Raw genomic sequence first — 21,209 nt, forward strand, 5'->3', positions numbered from 1 at the left:
GTAAAAATTAAAATGCCAATTTAATTCAATGGAGAAAGGAAAGTCTCTTCAACAAATGTTGCTTGGGGAAAAAAGTGAACCTTCACCCTTACCTCAGGCAGTATAAAAATTTAACTCAAAATGGATCACAGACTTAAATGCAATGTTTAGAACTACTAAACTTCTAGAAAAAACACAGGATTCGATCCCTGGTCAGGGAACTAAGATCCCACAAGCTATGTGGCACAGCCAAAAAAACCAATAAAACAAAACAAACTAACAAACAAAAAACCATAGGAGAAAATTATTATGATCTTAGGGTAGGCAAAGATTTCTTCTATAAAACACAAAAAGTGTGAAAGAACAAATTAAGTGGGACTTCATCAAAATTTCAAACTTAAGCCCCTTGAAAGACATTACTAAGAAAATTAAAAGATATACTACAAAATGGGAGAAAATATTCACAATACAAATATCTGACAAGGGACTTGTGTGCATGATTTATAAAGAATTTAGTTATAACTCATTAAGAAGGCAACACAATAAAAATATAAGCAAAAAATTTGAACAATTTACAAAAGAAGCTATATGAATGGCCAATACACACATGAAAAAATGCTCAACATCGTTAGTCATTAGGGGTATTAATTATGCCTTTTTATTCTATATTTTTTATGTTTTAATATTTTAGGTCCTTGCTGACCCTTATAGCAATCATTTCCTGATCTATTGACCGTGTTATACCTGAATAATAATAAAACCTATATTTTAAAACACAGGGAAATTCAAATTAAATGCATAATGAAATAGGACTCCATACTCATTAGCACAGATAAAAATGTTTTAAGATGTCAATACCTAGTGTTGGTGAGAATGTGGAAAAATTAGAATCCTCCTCCTTCATTGCTAGTGAGATTGTGAAATGGCATAATCATTTTGGAAGGCCGTGTGATAGTTTCTTATAAGGTTAAACATACATTTACCATAAAACCCAGAAATTCTGTTCTTATTCAAATCTGTACTGACTCAAGAGAAATGAAAATATATGTCCACACAAAGACATGTACACAAATTTATTCATAATAGCTAAAAATTGGAAATCAAATGTCCATCTACAGGTAAATGGATAAACAAATTATGGCATATCCATAGTGATATAGAATAGATATGGACTGATATACTACCCACCAATAAAGAGGAATCAATTCCTAAAAAATGCAACAGTGTGGATGAATGATGCTAAGCAAAAAAGTCAGACACAAAAGCATACATACTGTAAGGCTCCATTTCTATGAAACTGTAGAAACGGTCAATTTAATTTGCATTGACAGATGATCAGAGGTTGCCTGGTGTTGGGGTAGTGAAGACTGACCAGGAAGGGCCACAAGGACAATTTGGGAGACAGATGGAAATATTCTATATCTTGATTGTGGTGATGATTACATGAGTATGTGAATGTGTCAAAACGCATTGAAATATAGACTTAAATGGGCAAAATTTAATGTGTGTGAACTATACCTCAATAAAGTGGATTTTTTTTAAAAACAGTGTCCTTGAAATAGAATCAAATTTATGTCAATCTTATTTATTATTCTTTTGCCCATAATGAGGTAATATGTCTGATTTTTCTGAAGACATCATGAAAAGAAAAAAATTATATTTGGAAGCAATTACTGAGACCAGATGGTTTCCTGTTCTTTCAGGAGTTAAGACATTAGTAACAGTATTGCTTTATATGTCTGTAAAGAGCTTTATCTCTGTGTACATTGTATTATTATACATCTATAAAATACCACCTTATAGCAGTAGCTGTACTTTACAAATCTCTTTCTATGTGGCTTAACTGTTAACTCTGACATACAGGCTCTCTTATACATCCCTCCCAATTCTGAAATTAGGAGGCTTTGGCTCACCAGCTTCAACACAAAAACCACGTGCCAGTTCAAGAATTCACTGTCTGGATGGATATCTGCCCTGAATTCCCCAAGAAGAGGGCTGGGAACTCTGAGCAGCTGGATGGACGCCCAGGAAAAGACTGTTCCCATCTCTGCTTTTTTTAGGGGCAATGGGCAAGATAAAATAGGACTGCCAGATGGCTACAACTCATTACTGCCTGGCAGCAGTCAGGGTGAAATGAGAGTAAATTAATCAGCATTCAGAAGGAATGAATGGCAAAGGGGAGATGTGTATTGATGCTATTTTAGCGCAAGTCAAATTAAACCTGTATAACTGACAACATGCATTAATCTCCCTATTGCCTCCAATAGCTGTGCAAATGAGCTCCTAGTTTCTTTATACAAACAGCTGTTATTTTCCTGTTACCACCTTGGCCAAAAGTTCTAGCAATGGCCTTCTAGGTTACCCTTAGTGATTAATACAAACTTGTGCATTATACCGACTCTGCTAAGGAAAGAATTTTGCCTGTGTTGTAGCAGTGAATCTCTAAACTGCAGCTCTCCGACAGAAAGCAGGGCTTGTGCAAAACGATAGATTTGTCAGTCATCTGCAAACTCTCGGACCTAAATGAACACTGGATTTACTGTTTGGATATTGCAGAAGTCACAAGGATTTTTTTCTAAAGGGAAATAGAAACAAAATTGTGGGGGTTTTTTCAAAAAAAATTTAGATTTAGATTTCAAAGGTCAGCTATAAACCTGTGTAATGGCATTATGCTGGATTATCTTCTCTGGGATGTATATTTAAGCATATTATATTGCAGGAAAAGACTGAGTCCTAATTTACAAAAAAAAAAAACCCATAAAATCAATTGATGATATCTGGGTTAAATTTAATTCTTGCTTGGGTAAAGCTCGTCTCTGACAGAGCCTGCAGAATCACTTTCACCACCTCCCCCTAAGTTAGAACTGCCTTTAAGAGCCTCCAAATAGCCAGAGAGACCAATGAGAAGGGGTCAGCCTCCTGAAATTATGGCAAGAAGCATAAACTAGAGAAATTAGAGCAAGGTTCTCCAGTACTTGTCTCAGGCTTTATTCTTCTCGAACATTTCTCTTCTTACCCAGCAGTAGACCCAGGTAATACCCAGGTCTGAAGCTTATACATTTTGAAGGTCCCTATATCAGAGAAAAAAATACAAAATTGCAAACACAAAAAACTGGATGACAGTGAATATTTACGTAGACTGAGAAAAGAAATAAATTACAAATTTTAAAAAGCTAATCAAGCAAATTTTTTTACATTCTGGAGCTTCTGTCAATCCTTCAGTTTTTTATTTTGGCCTCCACTGGGAACTTTCCCTCTCATCATATTTGAATTTTGGTATAATCCATCATTTTGAAACACACAAAAATAATCTGAAATTAAGGAATTCCAAGAGGAATTAAATGTGTTTTTAATTGCTATATAACCATATAATCAAATTTCCCTTATATTACACACTTTGAACTTTCAGAAATACATGTAGAAATACTACATGGTATACATGTAGTTTTGTTATTGGAACACGGGTTTCCTCAGGTCCCAATTCAGTACTCTCTTTTGTCCAGAACTGCCACACTTTGTCAAGACAAGATCTCTCACACACCCTAAAATGTAACCCAGTGCTTTGGGATCTTTAAAATGTGCAACATTACACAAAGATGCACTTACTCTTTGTAGTATTATTGCTGATGGTTTTCATCCTCAGACACAGGAGTTCTGACAAATTCTATTCTACTCCATTAACACCAAAATGCATATAGTGTTTATAACTGTATACACTGCAGGAGAGAACTTGCATCTTGACTGAGCAGGAATAAAAATCAAATCTTCCACTTATAATTCTACATGCATGAGATTTGGAAGAATTTTCCACAGCAGCTTCTGGCCCCATACATTTCAAATCCTATTTCTCTCCCACTTCCCACATACTTCTGAAGTTAAGTCCATAGGACATGTTCAAATTGTGATACAACCTTTTGCCCTTGAAAATTTGGGTCACAATGCAAAGAATTATAGCACAGGGAGTGGAATGAGTACCTCTGAAAGTCATTGCTACACCAAGACAGCTAACTACAACTTAACTATATATAGAAACAACTGCAAAACACATAAACTTTCCACCAACCCAAATTAAATGTGTCCCCAACTCATCTTCCCCCTAGAGCTGTCCCCAAAATTTCCAAGGCTGCTCCAACACTTCCTGACATAAAGAGTGTGAAAGATGGGAATCTGGAGTGGAAAGATATCTATTGCAGCTAATATATCTTGCTAACAAAAACCAACACCACGTGTACATATTTTCGGTATCCCTCCCTGGGTCTTGGAAGGGTCCAGGCAAATGAGGGGTGCTGAAATTTAAACTTCATTAACTCAAATTAGCATAAATCAGTCTCTGTTCTTATCTCTTATTTATATGAGAGATATAAAATAAGAGGTTATTTTATATCGTATTTGGTCATGTTGATTGACCAAAGCATAATGGGTGAATGGAGAGAAAAGCTGAATTGAACAGAATTTCCATCTCTGATGTTCTAAACATGCTCAAGTAACAAGTAACTTTTGGTTTGTCAAAGTGCCCTCCCCTCCCTGGAGACCCTGGGGTGCAAACGTTCATCCTTATACTACTCCCATAGAGCTACCCACTCCTGTCACAGCCCATTGCTAATGAACAGAAACATCTAATTTGTATCACCACCCCAAATAAGACAGGATTACAAAGAAACTGTTTCAGGTGGGCATGTTCCAATGACCATTTTCCCATGAACAAAATAACTTGCAAAGAGTTTCATGAATGAGACAAGATCATTTTCCTATAAACAAAATAACTTTGTAAAGTGAGAGGGGCTGATACTTGGAGAATTTAATGAATCAGACAATGTTCATGCTTCTTGAATTGTTGGGGCCAGTCTGTGCTAGTACAATTTATAAAAACTGAAGTAAAAAAGCCCCATAATTTCTCAGAATCACTTGATTCCTATCCACCATTCCCTTCCTAAGAATACCAATCCTATACGTTGATACTTAGGGTAGGGTTGATACTCAGAGCACCAAGACAAATCTTCTTACCTAATGGCCGATACCCAAAAGCATGTTCTGCAGACCGTGATCTCCTGAGATTCTCCTGGCAACAAGGACTCAATGGTCCAGTAAGTTTGGGAAAGACTCATGCTGTATTCCTCTTGGGGATTCACAATGTGCCCTACCAAATTAAAGGCTCTAAGAAGCATTGCAGTAAAGAAATCATCTTACCCCAGTATTCTCTACATTTATTTAACCATTTTCCAAGCAATGCCTAATAAAATGCAGTAGAATTAGTTTCACAGACCACCCTGTGGGCACATTTTCTTGAGCGACTGTCAGTGTCGTCATGTTTCTAGATCAGTTTCTCAAAGGTGTATTTTCTACCAATTTTCCCCTTTCTCAATGTGCTCCAGCCACAGTAGGCCTACTTCTGCATCTCCTATCACACCAAAAACATTCCTATCTCAGGAATTTGGTACTTGCTGTTCTCTCTGCCTAAAACTCCATTCTTCTAAATATGCTCATGGCTCCATCTTTCTTCTCATTCAAGACTCTGCTCAAAAGTCCGTTTTCAGAGAAATCTTCTGTAATGGACTGAATTGATTACCCCACCAAAATTCATATGTTGAAGCCCTAACCCCCAATGTGAGTACATTTGAAGATAGGTCCTTTTAGGGAGGTAATTAAGGTTAAATGTGGTCATAAGGGTGGGACCCTGATCCGATACAATTGGTACCCTTATAAGGAAAGGAAGAGAACCAGGGGTGCCCGGGCACAGAGAAGAGGCCATGTGAGGTCACAGAAAGAAGAAAACCAGCCATCTACAAGCCAAAGAGAGAGGTCTAAACAGAAACCAGCCCTGATAGCACCTCAGTTTTGGATGTCCAGTCTTCAGAACTGTGAGAAAATTAATTTCAGTTGTTTAAGCTACCCAGTCTGTAGTATTTTGTTACAGCAGCTCTATCAGGCTAGTACTCCTTCCCTGACCACCCACCTAAAAGTAACACTTCCTGTTAGTCTCTTCTCTCCTTGTCCTGCTTTTTTTTTTTTTTTTTTCTGCAAAGCGCTTATCATAACTTGACACTATATCTCTAGGAGGTTGAGAGGCAGTAGAATATAATGGATCAGTGTTTGGGGTCTGGGTTCAAATTCCAACTGTGTCACTTTCTAGTGGTGTCATCACTGATAAATTATGAAAGCTCCGTGGGCTTTACAGAATTGGTACTTACTTCAAAGGCATTGTTATAAGACTGTAATGAGACAGAACATGGGAAGTGTTTATACTACTCCCTGGGGTGTATACTACTACACCCCACTGGAATGTAAGTTCCATAAAGACAGGGACTTTGTCATCCATGATTATGTTCATAGCCCCAAATCAGTGCCTCCAGGGCACATGTTAAACCCTCAATAAATATTTGTTACTTGAAATATGAATAAATGAAGGCCTGTGGACCTTTTCTCAAAGTTCACAAAGAATTTAAATTCTTCACTGTCACTTCCATGTCTATCTTTTTATTGAAAGAGTACCTTATAACCTACCACTGCCACATGATTTCAGAGCCCTTATTTTTGTGTTGACTGTAGTACTGGTGCCAAGTGATACTACTTTTTTTTTTTTTTTTTCGGTACGTGGGCCTCCCACTGCTGTGGCCCCTCCCGTTGTGGAGCACAGGCTCTGGACGCACAGGCTCAGTGGCCATGGCTCATGGGCCCAGCAACTCCACAGCATGTGGGATCCTCCCAGACCAGGGCATGAACCCGTGTCCCCTGCATCGGCAGGCGGACTCTCAACCACTGCTCCACCAGGGAAGCCCCAAGTGATACTACTTTAATTGACATGGGCTAATGAACCAAGTTCAGAAGGGCAGTTAACAAGGGTCAGAGAATATAGGCTTTCCTACCCAAAAGGCCCACACTGGAGCAGTCATTACTACATTTACAGTGAGCAGTGTTTCATCAGCAAAACATCACCCATATAATTAAATCAGAGCACTTCATTTAAAATGTGTTAGTTTCATTTGTATTTATTTTTTTGTATTGGTTTTGCAGCTGCACATAATTTGATTCTCCAGATATCAGTCAACAGCACCTTGGCACCTTCCACTGATGGACTTCAGAACCTTCACTGCTCTATGCCATGTCATTGGAATGAGTCATCCTTTATGGCTTATTCAGATGAATACAGAATCCAAATCAGAGGCCTGGTGGTTTTGGTATCACCTTCAATAGGTCACAGTTATCTAAAAAAGGCTTTTGTCCAGCTGTCACTAAGAGCATAATAGGTGGTATAAGAGTAGTTCCCTAGGAACTCACATCAACATCTGTAATCACTTGTGCCATAAATTGTCATGTAAATCAACTGTGGGCTCATTCACTACGAAGGAAGTCAACAGGAGAATTTAACCCCAAATGTAACATGTCCCTCTATTTTCACAGATGTACATTTTCCAGTGACATAAATGATTACACCCACCACATGGTAAAAAGCTAGGTAAAGAATCTGCTGTCATTATGGTAGCATATTGTACACTCTATGGAACCCCACCCCAAATTCTGGTCAATCAAATAGACTGATTACCAGTGTTTCAAACATCTCTATCCTTCTACCTGCTAGGGCTACTTAACCCAAGCAACCAGTGTGAATTTGGAAAAGAGTCTTTATTGATAAAAGTTCTTAAGCTCTAAAGGGTGTTTAACAAATCCTAATATGTAATCTTCTAAAAGTTCCCAGTGATGTGATATATTTAATAAATTAAGAAAACCTTTAATACCAGCAACAAACAATCAAGAATTGAAATTTTAAAAGCAACACTCTTTACAATAGCATAAAATATGAAATACGTAGGGGTAGATCTGACAGAAATCTATTTACTGTTTACTGCTTAGGAAGCCAGCTAGGCATCCCAGAGACCCTCCCCATTCTTATTGTTTTATAGATTAGGGTGCTGACTTTATAGCCGGGAGTAAAACTCTGCATTTACATGCAAAACCCTTGATGGAAAAATTCAGGAGGCATTGACAGCAGCATGCCCTTGATAGGGAAGCCACTAGCCACTCACCCAAGTGGCCATGGGGGACAGGGTAACAACATGAGAAGAGAAATCAGCCCAAGGAGGTGGCTGCCAATCTCCCTCCCCAAATTTTCCAAATCCTCCAGGAGGCCTTTTAATGATAAAAAGGATTTTTTAGTTGGTTTTAGTTTAGTAGACCAGTATCTTCAAAATTTTTTCACTAAAGCAGTGGATGGCAACTCAACTCAGTTTATAAACCAGCGTCAACATAGTCTATTGTCCTTTTAATCTTTTCCCAGAAACTTGGTAGTTACCACACCAGCCACATCACTATCATTCAGGGGGCACCTTCTACTGCTAAGGGTGGGCCACAGGACTGTGTGAGCAGGAAGCAGCTGAGAGTGCCAGCTACTAAAGCAGCAAGCACAAACTGATGTACTGGGGGGAGAAGGAACAGGGTCCATATTACCATCCATTCCACCATTATGTCTTATGGCCATTCTCTCTCTCTCTGTCTGCCTCCACTCTCAGAGGGAAGGTACCATGACTTTTTCTTGTACATCCAGCATCTAGTCAAGAGGTTGGGTTGTAGTAGAATTAAAGTTTTGTTGAATAACTGAATAAACCAGTGTACCTCTCAGAAAAGCATTCACAGTAGGACATATTAGGAAGAGTTTGTACATATGGAAAGAAAATTGTTTCTCCTTCCTTGCTATTAGTTGTATAAACTATGTATGGAGGAAAATTCCCTTTTTCTCAACACAGGTACATTAACATAGCTACTAATTAATATTTTCTCTGAAATTTAGAAAATGTAGGAAAAATTCTTCCTATGTCTGGGCATATATTGGTAGAATATATACAGCAAGGAGGTTTGCTTAAAGTCAGGTACTTTTCATATCAGATAAGCTGAATACAAAGAAATTTAGGTCTCCTGGTGTCATTCCCAACCTTGCCAGATAAATACTCATCTCTGGAATGGCCTGGGAGAATCACCTTTCAATTCCTCGATACTTTGTAGCTGAGTTACAGAGTAACCTGCCAGCAATCCTCTCAGAATTCATGGGGCTGTTTAAATAGAGCAAAGTCCACAAAAAGTTCCACTGAGACGTGCTGAGCAAAGGCCAGAGCCCCAGAAGAAAACAAGTGTGGACTCAGCGAAGCTGCCCTCATCTGAGTGTGAACCCCACCAGCCCGGGGTTGAGGGGGTATCCGTGGTCTGTGTGATATGGCAATGAGCCCCGTACTGTTGGAGTTCCTGAGAGAGCTCCCAAGCTGGTTCCTGCTCTCTGGCATCTTCCTGCCCGTGACTTTGCTGCTGTTCCTTCTCATTGCCTACTTCAGGATCAAGCTGATGGAGGGTAAGTCAGAAGCCACACAAGGCAGGGGTTAGAGTCCTTTCCCATGGCACACATTTGGAACAAGTCCATGTACTGTCTATTTTTCTGGGAGGCCTGGAGCCACACATCTTTTTGATATGTAGATGCTTCTCAATAAGCACCCCCCTTAAGATATCTTCCGTGGTGAACGTGGCAAAATTTGATCTTTCCAGCAATGTGGATGACGTGCTAGGCTCTGAAGGCCTGCCGTGGGCGCCCTTAACTGCAGCCCCTTGCAGACAGGCAAAGTGTGAATCGGCAATTTGGACATGTGATTGCTTGTCTCTGTCTCTCAGGCCGAAAGATTCACAAACATTACAATGTGTTTCTTGGTCTGCCGTCTGAACCTGATAGGTGTGTGTGTGTGTGCACGCACGTGCCCGTGTGTTCCTGTGAGTGTGTGCACACACTCCTCATCTGCTGAACTTCTACTAAGGAAATGTGCTAACACTGTGCTATCACAGTGTTTGGCAAATGTCAAGCCTTAATAGATATTTGATGGCTTGATGTAAATTTACCATGAAACTGGGGTCTTAACGTTAAAAAAAAAAAAAAAAAACCAAAGCCAAACCAAACCAAACCAAAACAAAACCCTCAGGAAGCTTAAAGTGACTGGGACATGAGAAAGCTGGGTCCTGGATTGAGCCCGTTTATTCTGCTGTAATTGAAATGAATGAAACTGCACTGTGATTTGATAGACTATGTGTTAATAATGTACCCAGCAAATGTTAGTTTAATACGCGAGGTTAATAGCTATTTTAGCAATATCAAAAACCAGTAATATTTCTTAAGTTGGATGATGTCATTAAAGTACTAAAAACAAATTTGAAAACCCCTCCTCAAACCATCCTTTGCTTGTATTTCCCTCCTCCCCCAATGGGATCTGTGTATCCTTTTTCCTGATTACATTTTCCAGTGTTAGCAGATAACCTTAGACATGTTTTCATTTTTATGTGGATGTGATCCCTTTAATTCCAAATTTTCCTTTCTTATTAAAAAACCCCTGAGAACATGTGGATTTTAAAATTATAGTTCTTTCTGTAGCTGCTTTCCTAAGGGCAAGTAGTAATATCTTCTCTCCAGTTTGAGGGCAAATAAGAACACTTGGCCCCAAAGAAGATATCACCAGTTTGAATCTCTATTTAGCAGCTCCCACTTAAAAACTTTAAACAGATGGTCAAATGTCATGTCATTAATCTTGCAACCAGGGTTATGGCAAGTGTAATCATCCCTATTTTGTCCCTGTAAAGAAAGGGACGTTGACAGATAAACTAGTGTGTTCACAGAAACCCCGATTCCTGCATCCTGGTACAGAAAGTCATCTTGCCTACCTCATAATCCTAGTCCATCAAACAAGAGGCATTTTAAGATGTGATGGAAAGCAGGTGATGGTATCACAATCATTCATCATTAATCCCCGTACTTCAAGGCTTAGGAGGTAATGGTGCATGTAAATTTAATTAGTATGTAGAGAACATCAATCTTCTCGCAAAGGAAGAAAGAAAATTCTCTAACATCCTGCACTCTTCAATCTGTGTCAGTTGCCTTGAGGAGTAGCTCTTAAGGTGGAGGTCTGAGTCTAGAACTTTCCATCACCAAACCCTGCATCAACCACTGCCAGGGACATGTCACCTCTCCTCGGGTGGAAGTTTTGATTATCTTATCTCCCCAAGTCCTGAGATTCCTAAACTGCTACTTTCAGTGCCGCTCAAAATACTATCACCCTGATCATGAACAAATTGCTTGCTAAAATAACCAACATTGCCAAAAATAGTCACTATGGAAAATAAATTGTGTCTCTTGAATGCCTGAAAGTTTTTGTATGAAGCTAGATGTAAAATAAAATAAAATAAGGTCAGGTAAGTGATCAGGTTCTGGCCTTCAGCAATTGACATTCTAAAACAGTTAACTAAAGCATGGAAAATGTACAGTGCGGCTAGGCATCTCTCACTGAACTTTATATATATGTTTTGATAGTCAGCAATCCAAAAGGAAACAGATAAGCATTTCTAAAAGTCAAGAGTAAGTTAAGGGTTAGCAGAGTGAAATTGTTAAGATCTCAGACGACAGAGTCAAACCAAATGGAGGTTTGAATTCCAGGTCTGTAACAATGGCCACACTACCTAATCTCTTGAAGCTTCAGTTTCTTCACTTGTGAGATAGAAATGATAGCAGGACATAGCTGTAAGGTTGGTGTGGAGATTAAGTGAGGCAATACACGTAAGGTTCTTAACAGTGCCTGTTTTGAACAACCGTTGGTCATTATGACCCCTGCTGACTTATAAATTCTAAGAAGGCAGTGTTTGTGTCATTATAATAACTATTATTAAAATATATCTAGTAGCTATTATTAAACTTAAAGATAAAATTATTGATCTTTATTTAGAAATAAAATTAATTATATAAAATTTACTTAAAATTAAGTAAATTACCCAAGGTCACTCACCGAGAAAATGGTAGAGACAGGATTTGAACCCTGGCTGTCTGGCTCCAGAGCTAGCCCTCTCAGCCAAAACACTACCCCTGGAGTATTGAACACAGAGTAGGTGTCCAGTAGGTATCTGCTGAATGGAGGAATCCTCTTGGCCCAGGCAAATAAACATCACCAACATGAGAGCCAACAGTGGGAGAATTAAACAAGGCAAGAATTTTATAAAAGTTTTGAGGGGACTCGATCAATCTCTTTCTGTAACAGGGCTAATTACTGATGATGGTGATTCCTCTGCATAAAGACTTAGCTCTGAGTCAAGAAGATTACATTTCTTCACCTGTGGCCCAAGAAGGAAAACTTCATTGCCTGCAGAATATTCTACAGTTACAAACTCAGATGTTTTCATGGCCACCTGTCTAATCTCACCTGTCTAATCTCTGCACTGTCCTTAACAGACCCATTAAAATGAAATGATGGCCAAATTGCAAGCTCTTTCAGGAGAAGGATAAATTATTTCTCTAGCTCTCTTCCTTGCACCTGGCACAGATATTTGGTTCACTTGGTAGATATAACTCATTGAGGAATGATGGGTTTTGCTTTCTCTCCTAGTTTTCCATTTTCTAGTTCTATTCTTTCAACGTCATTATTCAGGTCACCCATTTTCACTCTAGAATTTGTATCCTGGCTTCTCATTCAAAGCACCTGTTGTGCAGTTAGCCTTCAGTAGTTAAGAATAAGAGAGAAGAAGTTACTCATATTTCAGTGAGTCTATAATCTAAGGCATGAGCTATCTCAAGCAATACCTTTGAACTAGCAATAATCTATGTGGAAAGGCAGTGAAACTGTGTGGCTAAGCATGTGGGTTCTGGAGTCAGACTGCCTGGGATTGAATCCTGAATCCATCAGTTTCTATGATCTTGGGCAAATTGCCTCATTTTGATTTCTCTATGCCTCTGTTTGCTCACCTGTAAAGTAAGAATAATAATGGTGACTACAACATAATTTCATTGCAAGAATTAAATGAAAAAAGGCTTTTCACGGTGTCTGGCACATAAGTGATCAAGAAACGTTAGCTGTTAAGTCTTGAGCCGCATGTAACCTAAGACCTGTTACCATCCAATGCATATATACCCTCTCTCAACTGAGATGACAAGCAGTGTGGAATCAGAAAAGAATAGGTCAGAGAGAGTGCTCATGTCCTGGAGTTCATGACATATAAAGGGCCTGGCAAAGAATAAATTGCTGGGATTTGATGTGGGAACCAAAAAGAACATTTTCAGGTTCAATTCTCTAAAGTACATTATCTCCTATGAGATTATGAACTCCTTGTCTCTGGCTTGGATAATTTGATTAATTACAATTCTGAAAATAAACTATTAAGAGTGAAAAATAGTTTCAGTTATGCATGTTGGTGGTGCTGAGGAAGAGAAAAAAAAATTTTTTTTTTGGACGTACCAGGAAGATCTCAAAGGATAATTGTCAGGATTTCAGGGCTAAAGTTCAAATTTGCTATTGCCAGAGAGGTAACAGGTGAAGCTACAGGAGCAGATAAGAATACACAGAAAGATGATACATAATAAAAGCCAAAGGGAGGAGTATGACTGGGGGTGGGCATCATGGAAAGGGGGCTCGTGTCAAATGCTACAGAGGAGAAAACTGGGGATTGGAAAATGCCACCAGATTTAGTAATTAGGACATCATAAATAAGTTTTAATATTTCAGTAGCTTTAACTGAAGCTATACTTTAAGGGGATAAGGAGTATGTAAGTGGCGAAAAGTTGACACTCAGTTTTCAATCAAAGATGCCAAAAGGTAAAAAGGAGACTAATTCGACTGGTCTAAAGACTTACAAACACCCAAACACATTTTTGGCGGGGAGGAACAGGACAGAAACCCTATCTTACTCATTTGCATATCCCCGGGTCTTGGGTAATAGACATGGTTAATAAATGCCCATTGAATGTGGGAGCCTTAATACATTTAGTCAACACAATCTACTGAATATAAAATATACTTAGCATGTAACACCTTTTATTACAGTGGTAGTTTGCCCTCTCTAACCAGGACCACTCCTTAGAAATAAGCATTTATATTTCTTTTGGGAGTGGTTGAGGAGGAAAGGAGAGATCCTGCAATAGGACCTGCTCTGATGACAATGACTTCTGTAACTTGCTGGGGCCACCACAGTAGAAATGCTGACCAATAACGCCTGGGGAGTTGTAGATGACCAGTGGCAGGCAGCTGCCTCCACAGTATTAACTGGTATTTTTCCTTTCAGTTAATGAAGAACTGTCACAGACTCCTGATCACCAACACAATCGTAAGGCTAGCTCTTCCTGGTACCAGAGAGAGAAACGGACGTGACTGTTGGGGACTGATCAATAGCTGATCAATGGCTAAAGCACAGTCAATTTCTACTGGTCAGAGAGCGAAGGTCAATGGCTTAGCAAATAGTTAATAAACTAGAACCACAGCAAGACAAAAAGAATACTAAGACGCTTGTTCTGAGAAGTGGTTCAAGAGGACAGCTATGAGACTCGACTTAAATAGCAGTTCTTCGGCGAGTCCCAAGAATGTAAGATTTTGTTGGATGTGCTCTACGAACTAGGCACATTATAACTTTTTAACTTTTATAGGACTATGTCTACTCTGAAGGGCACTATTTTCAAACTAAAATTCTTAAGCATCATTATTACATAATCCCGTGGAAGCCCGCATTATTCTGACTTTGGAGGTGAAGATACTCCGATAGAGATCAAATAAATAGCAAAAGATGAGTGCCTGTGGATTCCTGCTGTGAGAGTTCCCACTTCCTCCCTGGAAGTTCGGCAACACTGAAATGACACCTTTTAAGGCATCATTTCTGGCCCTTGGTTTGCTTCTCCTCCTTTCCCAATTGCTTTCACAAATCGCATCATCATTGTGAGAACCCACAAAACAAGCAGAGTCTCTCGATACTCGGTATGGGTCACCATGAAAGTAGTTTTCAGCATGACATGACTTGGAAATACTGGCAATTTGGTGGGAAAAGGAAAGAACACAAAGTTCATGGGACTCATATGGAGAATAACTCAAGACTTTGCCTCTAAAACCAAAACATTGGGGAGCTACTTCTAAATATGGAAAGAAGTCAACATTTCACTAGCACAATTCTTCTTCCAGTGGGAACCCCAAATAGCCAACCTAGATAACTGAAAAGAAACATTTAATTCAAAGTAGTAGTTCAAATAGATTGTGATTACTACCGGGCTCTTCAGTTTTCCTAGCTAACATTAACAAAAGACACTTAACATGTCCTAAGTGTAAGTCTGATTGTATTCTTATGTTTGCATCTGAATCCAACGGGCTATTAGACTTTATAAAACATAATGAATTTGTTCACCTGTAAGAAATGCACCAATTTCTGCAGTGAAATACAAACATGCAAAAGATTGTTTGGCCGACCCAAAGCAAGAATGCACCACTAGTGCCAGATATTTTGTTTCTCTCCCCCTCCCCGAGTCTCAAATTCTTCATATGCATCCAGTGAATTTAGTCTCCATTTGCACTTCTTGCATAATATAAAACTCACTGTTCAACTGGAGACACTCATTTCTGTATTTCATTGCATTTGATTACAATGAAAATGTCTCCTGGGGCTTCCAGACTGAGGTAATTTAGAATAAGTGTGCATGCCATATGGAAGGAATGACAATATTCTTTCAGTTCTGAGAGGGATCTCTTTTTAGCCTCTGGTGGAAATCAGCTTATGTAAAATGCTTTCTTGGACAGAAGGTGTGGAAAGGATGCATCGTACTCCCAGCTGCCAGCCAAATCTGTGGCTCAGCCACCAGGGTTTGCTCTACCTTCTTCTGGAAACAGGCACAACATAAGCCTGACTGATGACTCTGGTGGATGCATTCCACCACCTCTGCCTTACCAGGGAAAATGCACCTCAGCTACTATGGTAACAGAGGAGCTCGAAACATACATGTTCTCAACATAAACATGTTGTGTAAGGCAAGACCTGATTCCTTTGTTGCTGCTGAATGAGATGAGAGTACAAAGAATGTCCATTGAAATCATGAGTAGAGTCATGAATGTTCTTTACATGTAGAGAGGAACAGAAACGTTAGTCTTCCTACAGAGAGACCAAGTCCAAGGGTTTTTCTACCACCTGCTTGAAGGCATTGTACTGGATTTGACTAGTCCCTCACAGAGCGCAGCCAATCAGCTGCCCGGTCACATCTTTGCTCTCCACCTGCTTAGAGTACAGGGGAAGAGTTCCTTCCAGTTTGGACTGCCTGCCTCCTTGTCATCGCTGTTGCCACCTAGACCAGGCTGGTGGTCTCCTTACCTTATCCTATACTCTGTTTCCTCCTGTGCTCCAAAGCCTTTCATCAGGGGCCAAAAATGTTCCTAAGTGGTTTCACCTCAACAGTTCCTAACCTTATTTCTAATTTCTAGTATCTGAGCAAACTCCCAATTCTGTTTCCCCAACATGAGACCTTCAATAAAATACTTTAATGGGTGTTGTAAGTTCTGTTACACTGCCATTTATTCAATGAAAAAAAAATTTTTTTACAGAGCTAACCTAAAATTGTTAATAACATCTCTCTCTCTCGTTAACTGTGTTGGTAATTTGGAAATTTGGCCTTGGGACACTACAAGTCCATGACCGCTTCTTCACATTCTGAGCTTATACACATTGATAAAACAGAAAATGGAGCAAGGAAGGGCACACATCATGTTCTCTGAAGTATTATTTACACCCCTTAAAAAAAAAACTTCCAAGTAATCTGACCAGGTAACAGCCACCAGTATTTTCTAGATATAATTTAGTAGCAACTGGAAAATTGAGAACAGATAAGCAAGTTCACACATCCAACAACAGCTTTTCCTTGAAATCTTAAGTCTTTGGCAAAACTGTATCTCAGAATAAGAGTTCATAACGGTTAAACACACTTTGGAAATCAATTTTCTGACTTGTTTATAAAACATTAGAATTTTCCAAACAAATGCTCTGAGTCTTGCTTTCTGACTTTATAATTAGCATGCTAATCAGAAGAGGCCTCTGCATTTATCAGAGTTCACGCAAAGGCATTCACCCTGGCAGAACATAAACAGGAAATACGTATTTAAGAAATTTTATTTATAATTAACACCAGATTGAAATTCTTTCCATTAAAAAAATTTTCAAATCCATATTCCAAAACCTAGATTCTTAAGAGCAGAGATTCCTAACCTTTATTTAGGTAATAAAGAAGCCTTCTGAGAATTTAATTAAAGACAGGAAACATTTTCTTTTCTGTAGGAAAAATGCATATACCCATGATTTTGTATATACTGTGGGAAAGCCTAGCCCCTTGAAGTCCATCAAGGAATCTGTGGTTAGGAAGCCTGCAGCCAGAGTCTTAGGAAAGGATTGTGCTGTCTTACACTCGCCACCTTAGTTGCCATACAGCAGAGAATGAGTAGACCATAAGGGGTTCCTGACACTGCAGGGCTCACAAGGAAGTTGGGTCCACACAACTTCCAAGCCAAAACCTTCCCACAGGCTTCCCAAGTAGCCTAGTTCCTAAGGGTACAGAGTTCTATTCTGTAAAGTTCTCACAAGAACACAGATCAGACTGGCAGTATCTCCCATAATTTGCCTTTGGTGGGTTAACTCATGCACAGTGCTGTTTAATACTCATAGCGATCGCTTTTTTGGAGGGCATTATTGTGCCAGGAGCTCCACCAGGCACTTTATACATTTTTACTCCATCTAACCATGAGAACACCCCTACACTGGGATGTATTACTACCTTCCCTTTATAGATGGTTAAGTACCTTCACTGAAGACACATGGTTCAGTTACTCAGAGTAGGGCAAACACCCATCTGTAGGAGTCTGAAGCCAGTCTGTTTTTTTGACATCTTTATTGGAGTGTAATTGCTTTACAATGGTGTGTTAGTTTTTGCTGTAAAACAAAGTGGATCAGCTATACATATACATATATCCCCCTATCTCCTCCCTCTTGCATCTCCCTCCCTCCCACCCGCCCTATCCCACCCCTCTAGGTGGTCACGAAGCACTGAAGCCAGTGTTTTTGAAGCAAAGTATTTTATACAACTTGAAGTTACTATAAACCTAATTGGGCATCATGACTATACAGAGGGTCAGTGTTTTTGACCCTGTGGCCAAGGGTCAGGAGTTTGACACCTCAGATTTGCCAGCCGACCGTGCTCTCTTCCAGGGCCAGCTCCGCATCGTGGCCTAATCCCGGCAGATACATGAACAGGTGCACGCGCATGCAAGGATCCGTGCAAGCCCTTGTAGACCCCAGTCCTATTCTCTAGTGCAAGTGCGTTAAGACTCTGCTGGAAACTGACCAGAGCACCATACCTGGAAGAGCAATGTACTACCTCACAGTACATGGAGACAGGACCTTTTTACAAAATTATCGGGCTTTATGGCATTTTTTAGTCTTTTACCATGGAATATTCTAACGGAATGATATAACAAACCCCCCATTTACCGCCGCCTGGCTTCAGCAATCATCAACTCACGGCCAATCTTGTTTCACCTAAACCACGACTCACTCCTCCTTATCCTATTATTTTTAATTCTCAATTATATGATGTTCTCAAACACTATATAATTTTATCCATAAGTAAGGGGAAAACGTAATGAAGTCCATGCTGGGCAGTCGTTATGCTACAGTTTGCTTCATTGCCAGAGTCCTGGGGATGATCACTCCATGAACTGTGATCTATGCAGTGAGGAATGCTATGTGCATCATAAAGGAAAACAGAAGCTACTCACAACAGTGAAATGCCAAAAATTCACCAACTCTATACATTTTTTTTTAACAACATCATTTTTTATCCTGCTGTGGCCTGTGGAAAAGGCATTGCTCTGTTTCCTGTGTTCCACACAGGATCGCTGGAAGATTTATGTGAAATACTCATAAAAACCCTGTACAACTAAAAGGAATGATTGCTTATCACCCCCACATTATATTGCTTTTGACTTAAGATAAACAACTAGCGCCTGGACGTCTCACGGCAGGGAACCCTGTTGACCTATTTTCTTATTCTATCACTTGGGGTTTTGAAGGCTCAGTTCACAGAATGAGATTATAACATCCTGAGCATTATTTTGCAAGAACTACAAAATACTAAAATAGACAGTCTTGCTGCCATAGTCACAGGTGGCATGATCAACACTGTTTTCAGCTGCTCTTCACGTACCAAGGCCCCACAGATACTTCAGATGCCTCTGGGACCCCAAACTCTATCCTTGCCATCTCAGCAGATAAAACCGAGCCCTGCCTGAACAATGCATGTCCTATTCCACTGGAGCTGCTATAGACATACTTACCTCCTATCACTTCCTTCCATGTGGAAGGATGTGGTTCTCAAAAAACCCTGACAGATCAACCTCTGCTTTAAAGACAAATGTTATACATACACACTTTCTGATGAAAATTATATTTACAGAGTCACATTTGGTTCCATAATATTTCTAAGGCTTGGCTTGCTGAGATATGCTTCCCCAGAGAGGAGTTGTTTTTGTAATAATTCTAGAGAAAGTGAGAAAGATCTTTCACAAGGTGAGAGATAATTCAGTGGGAACCGATCCCAAAGAAGACAGTCATGCAAATTATATTTAACATGCTCACTTTAAACAACTAGGGAAAGACACTCTATAGAACGTTTTAGATGGAATATACCACACGCTGTTGGTCATTTGCTATATAATGCTTTTAACGTTTGAAAGAAAATCCAGCACTTCATCTGATGTGTCTGGGCAAAAGCTTCACAATGAACCATCCTGATGAGACACGGACGCAGCCCTCAGCAGAGCCCGTTCTGCCTGATGCACTAAGACCCACTGGACTGTTAAGCAAAACTGAAGCAGAGGACCAGGTTTGAGATGGTGCAGCTAAGATACTTCCTGAAACAAAACAAAAAATACACAAAGAAAACAAGCAAAAATATGCCTTGGAGAACTTGTACAAGCTGGGGTGGATTATGTAACCAGGCAGAAGGAACTGGCATTCTAAATAGATTTACAAACATTTGACAATGGTTTAGCCACTTGAAATCGGTGATGCTGGCAGCAGCATGAAATTATAAAAGATCTGAATAACAGATTTTAAAAATGCTACATCCCACAAAATACTAGAACTTCTGACTGACAGTATGACTTGAGCTTATCTTTTTAAACCTTCATAAAAAGAGAAGTGACAAGTTTAGAGAATAAACAAACTTTATTTTATAACAGTATTACAGAAAGCAAAATATCATTTAATACAACTTGAAGCTGCTAGGAATCTAATCTGGCATCATAACTATACATAGGGCCAAAGCAAAGGAAAGACTGTTCAATACAGTTAATAAGTCCCTATCAGGTCTCTGGTGTCAGCTTTAAATGGTGTAGCCTTCTTACAACCGTCAAAAAACCACCACGGCCCTAAATCCTCGTCCTGGCAACCTCACACCTGTGTGGATCATCACGCTATCTGAAAGAGATATACCTGCTCGATAACAAAAGGTCAGTTTTACATGGAGACAAGGAGGTTTAATACAAAGCAAAGTGTTCTACACGAGTGTTCAAATAATGGAAAGTACTGAAAGTTGGACATGTTAAGAAAGAAAGCACTAAGGTTTTTAAGCTGCCTGAATATTTTAGTAGGAGGGAAGATATTGCTTTCTCTCCCCTCCTATTTCTGGAATGCTGCCGAAGAGCCCGTGTCTCAGAAGCATCGGCACTGTGGTGCGACAGGGCCTCTAAACACAGTGCGTGGTCAGTGAACTTCATCATAATTCTCCAGTTTGGAGATTCCTGGACTTTCCACTAAAAGTAAAAAGTCACGGTACTGGAAAGTCAAAAGGGTTCAATATCAAAAAATAGCCCCAATGAAATTCTCAAACATTAGAAAATTTTCACAATGTAAGAAACGCCTTTAATCTGCATTAATATTTTCTCATACAAGTATATTTACTGCAAACTGAGAACTCTGTAAATGTTGACTTGTAAGAACTCAATGGGAAGCATCCGGAAGAAGGAAAGCCACTATCGAAATTAGTCACAGAGTCTCCTTTCCGCACAACAGCACCTGTTCCAGTGAACAGCACCTTACCAGCTGGGGCTGGCTTTGTTCACTATCATTTGATCAAAATGAGTCACAGAAAGCAGGTAGTTGTACACAAAGTAAACAGGAAACAAAAAACAAAACTCTCTAACTAAAAAAAAAAAAAACAAACAAACAAAGAAAAGAAATAACCAAGAATATTTAGAAGTGGTTATAAAACAAAATAATATATTAAAATGCGGGGGAACGGTATAGACCAGAGCTGTTAAGGTAAGGTTTGGTGTTGGCATTTTAATTCTTCAGGCTTCTGGCCATTGTTACCAGTCGTAGTATAAATTCGCTGGAGCAGTGGTGTGGCATTAAGACTTGGAATGGTCAAAAGTTTT

At 39.4% G+C, this 21,209-nt stretch overlaps 1 protein-coding gene across 1 annotated transcript; it reads left to right on the top strand.

Annotated features, from left to right (window-relative positions):
- Nucleotides 1-9,186: 9,186 nt before the first annotated feature.
- SMLR1 (small leucine rich protein 1) lies at nucleotides 9,187-14,126 on the top strand (the record flags this gene model as incomplete). Its single annotated transcript, XM_079716737.1, has 2 exons — nucleotides 9,187-9,313; nucleotides 14,041-14,126. The coding sequence occupies 2 exons, from the start codon at nucleotides 9,187-9,189 to the stop codon at nucleotides 14,124-14,126; spliced, it is 213 nt and encodes a 70-aa protein (XP_079572863.1).
- Between the last annotated feature and the right edge of the window lie 7,083 nt (nucleotides 14,127-21,209).

This window comes from Hyperoodon ampullatus, assembly GCF_949752795.1.
Source record: "Hyperoodon ampullatus genome assembly, chromosome: 12".
Classification (NCBI taxonomy): Eukaryota; Metazoa; Chordata; class Mammalia; order Artiodactyla; family Ziphiidae; genus Hyperoodon; species Hyperoodon ampullatus.